This window comes from Apiospora hydei, assembly GCF_038363865.1.
Source record: "Apiospora hydei strain CBS 114990 chromosome Unknown utg000004l_segment0_segment0, whole genome shotgun sequence".
Lineage (NCBI taxonomy): Eukaryota > Fungi > Ascomycota > Sordariomycetes > Amphisphaeriales > Apiosporaceae > Apiospora > Apiospora hydei.
In genome coordinates, this window is record NW_027117363.1 from 6,486,119 (window position 1) to 6,489,847 (window position 3,729).

The window sequence follows — 3,729 nt, forward strand, 5'->3', positions numbered from 1 at the left end:
ACGCCCTCCAAGCACCCGCTGCGACTTCATATTCCCTCGGTCTGTTTGTGTCACTCGCATGATCAGCAGCACCCGGAAGGTTTTCGGTAACGGCCATGGCGCATGTAACGACGATTATGAGATTTGCGATATAAAGACGGTTCACCTCGGCGACGATCCATAATATATAAGTTCTCTCGCGAGTGGAAGCTGGGAAACCCGCTGAAAGTCAGTGCAGTTTTCTGGAGACTCACGCTTTGGCAATGATATTTCCTTTACCGACCCCGCCATATTGAGTTTGCCGTTGCTTTCGGCCAGGCATGGCGGTGCAGTAGTGGTGGTGCTATTTCCAGCGCCTGGGAGGGTTTTGGTTGAAAGACAACGGCTCGGAATCGACTTTTAGCAGATGGGTCGAATATCTAAGCAGGTGTGTCTAGTTTTGTGGGTGTACGGGCGGATACCATAGCAGGCATGAGGCCTCGGTGTATTTAGGCGCAAATGATAGGCGGCTCAGAGCTCATTAATGACGATACGACTTATTTCGAGGCATGACTTCGATCAGGTTGACTCGTAGGCTGGCCTGTGTGGAATCCAGCCCGGATGTCCACTTTGGAGCCAAGAGACGGTATGATGGGAGAAGTCAAAGATCCCCCTGTTGACATCGGTAGCAACCAGTGCGTGCCAGGGGGAGGGTCCAGTTAAGGTACAGGTGGAGAAGGTCGCTTCACGGGAGCAGAGCTGTCTTCGTTGTATTGAGCTTCGACTTCAACAGCTCGCAGCAGGAACCACAGAAAGGGGGGGGCCAAAAAGATGTTTCTGTAGACGATTGATAAGACCGTGGGAGAGACGTCAATTGTAGGAGTGGAATGGAAGGGGAAGAAGTCAATGGTGCGAGGGAGTAGGATGTGAAGGATACTTCAATGGCTACACACAGACCACTCGCAATGCGGTGATGCGTTGGCAAGCTCACCAGAGCGTTGCGTTGTTCGAAATGGCCTCGCCCCGTCGATGATTGGCCCGTAGCCGGCCTCACGACGGCTCGCCTCTGTCAAATCATAGGCCGGCTCTGGCTGCGTTTCTGCTGTCTCTACTGCTACTACAGATTTCTCCATGCGGGGGATTGGGCATGTCCTGGTCCTGGTCCTGGTCCGGTCCTGGTCCTTGCATGATTTTCTGCGTCCAGCGTGATTCGGCTCCTTTCTTCAATGTTGGATTTGGCCACCTACCTTAAGTAGTACACAGGTCTGCTGCCCCCGTCACTGAGGGCAATTTGCCAGAGATTGTGTGAGAGGAAGGGAGAGGAAGGGAGAGAGAGAGAGAGAGAGAGAGGGAGCAGAGAGGAGAGCAGGGCCTGTCTGAGTGGTGCGCTCGCTCTCTTACGCCAACCTGCCATTGTACATACGCAAACTTAGGCGAGAGGTGTGTACGGTGACTACTGCACAGAGAGAATCCCGTTGTTGCCGCTCCCTTCGCTGATCCAAGTACAGCCAATGGTAGTGTGGTCGGGGAATTTTGACGTGTCCGCGCATCGCTAGTGCCACACGCTCGTAGCGACCAGGTCGACCCTGACAAAATCAAGGTAGGTCGGAAGTAAATATACTCGTATCGTATCGTGTAATGCGTGGCCAGATAGGCAGGCCGGGCGATAGATTATATAGTTATCAACTGCACTCACCAGCCCCATCCTCCCTCGGCACTCGGGGGTCGGAGGATGGAGGATGGAGACGATCGTTGACGTGCTGCGTTTCTCCACGATCCAGCCGGCCTTTTCTTATTTGGCCCTATATCTGAATACGGGATTCGGTCGTTCAATTTGGAGACCCGCCGCCAGCAGGGCTGGTGCTCCCTCCTGACTCACGAACTATTCAACCCACCACAGCTCCGCAGGGCGGAGTCAGAGCCGTAGGATTGGGACCATGTCAAAGTCTCTAGCGAACGAGGGTTTCTGATGCTTATGCATGGATATCCCGTATTGAAAGTACGCCGGCTCTGCGGGTTGTTTACAGTCCGTTTCCGAAAATCAGTGGGTGATACATACTGATGGACGGGTCAGGAAGGTTTCGAAACACCCAACAACCGCTTCCACTGGGTACGGTACTTGACTTAGACGACCTATACTGCAACATTTTACAATATGGTTTGTGAGTCCTGAACAGAATCACAGCCTACGTCACTGGCATGACATAAGAAACAATTCGAAGTAGTTTGACGACGCCCCTTAAGGTTCGGTCAGGACTGATCGGAAGTGTCCGGCGTCGCAGCACGCTGCCCGCGTCGACCAGAACCTTGACAGAGGCTGACGAAGCGGCGCTCACAGGATCTTCATTTTGTCGGTGCAGGTGCTCGAATTCTGCTCAAAAGAACTCGGGGCAATTTCAGGTAGGGCTGCGCCGCGGATTGACGGCGGCGCTCTTAGGTATTTGTCAACTTTGGAGGATCGCGAGATTATTCCATGTTCTATGTACATAATATATAAGTCGCCAGACGCTAGTTGCCAATATGCCAGAAGAGATGTCTTGAAGCTGGTGTGCCTTGTTGACAAATACACCTGTATGTAGTTAATCCATCCATCTACTAGCGAAAGAATGGAAGAGCTCTGGTCATTTGCCGGTCATCAAGGGATGGCCATGATTCCAAATGACTCTCCTAAGCAAGCACCGCTAGCTTCACTTACAGCTGCCACAGCCCTGAAAATGGATTCAGGATGCATGTACCTGCACACACGCGTGTGCCGTTTACTCCGTTTCGCGCCTCCGTCGGCCGGTGCCAAGTCCCGCACAGCCCCCTGATTGTTTCCTTGGTATTCGCCCGCCGCGCCATCCTGCCTTGACGAAGAGACAATATGAGACGTCGAAAAGGCTGGGCTTGTATTTTAATAAGTGCCGTACGCCCTTCTTCAATTCCTCCTTCCATTTACGACAAGCAATCACTTCTTTTTCGCCCAACCTTTCTGCGGCTTTGAATTAACCTGCCTCTCCAGGAGGTAGAAAACATTTGAAGAGACCCGTCTTCTGCCAACCTCCCGGCACTGGCAATATTTGTGACGCGACAAACACCCCATCTACGTCACTCATCAAAAACAACCCTGCAATTAATTGCCTAAGATTACCTACATAATCGTATACTCGACTCAACCAACCTAGATATTTCTCCAATCAACTACATACCGCAGCATACCCTAAGCCTTCCTTCGATCGGCTTCGCAGAAAACAAACATCATCCATCAATGGCGCCTTTTATCGACCAAGACAGCCTCCTCGGCAAACGATACTACTGCTCGTCTGCTGAGGCTGCGGCAGGAGAATGTTACCGATCGACATGGGGAGATTATGGACGATGGATCTTCGCAGCGATAGTAGTGGTGTTTTTCTTCTTCGTTTTCTTCATCCTGGCGTAAGTTTCTTCCTTCTGGAGTTCTCGTTCCCGACGGTTTCCCTAATCCGCGTTTCTTACAGATGCATCACTTCCCGCCGCCGCCGTCGCCGCGGCATGCAGCCCATGTACGGCACTGGATGGATGGCAGGTAACGGGGCCGGCAACTACCAGAACAACCCGCAGGCCTATGGCCACCAGCCGCCCCCGGCCTACGGGGCTCAGAACCAGTCCTATCCCATGAACAACTACCAGCAGAACGGCTACTACAGCGGTCAGAATGAGGGCGTGCAGGCGCCTAAGAATGTCTACCCGCATGACAGCACCGCGAACAACGCCACATACGCTCCCCCGGAGGGCCCGCCGCCCAACAAATAA

At 52.8% G+C, this 3,729-nt stretch overlaps 1 protein-coding gene across 1 annotated transcript; it reads left to right on the forward strand.

The window, feature by feature from the left end:
- Nucleotides 1-3,205: 3,205 nt before the first annotated feature.
- Nucleotides 3,206-3,729, forward strand: PG997_004565 (uncharacterized protein; the record flags this gene model as incomplete). The annotated part of the gene is made up of 2 exons (XM_066808880.1): nt 3,206-3,372; nt 3,435-3,729. The coding sequence occupies 2 exons, from the start codon at nt 3,206-3,208 to the stop codon at nt 3,727-3,729; spliced, it is 462 nt and encodes a 153-aa protein (XP_066672498.1).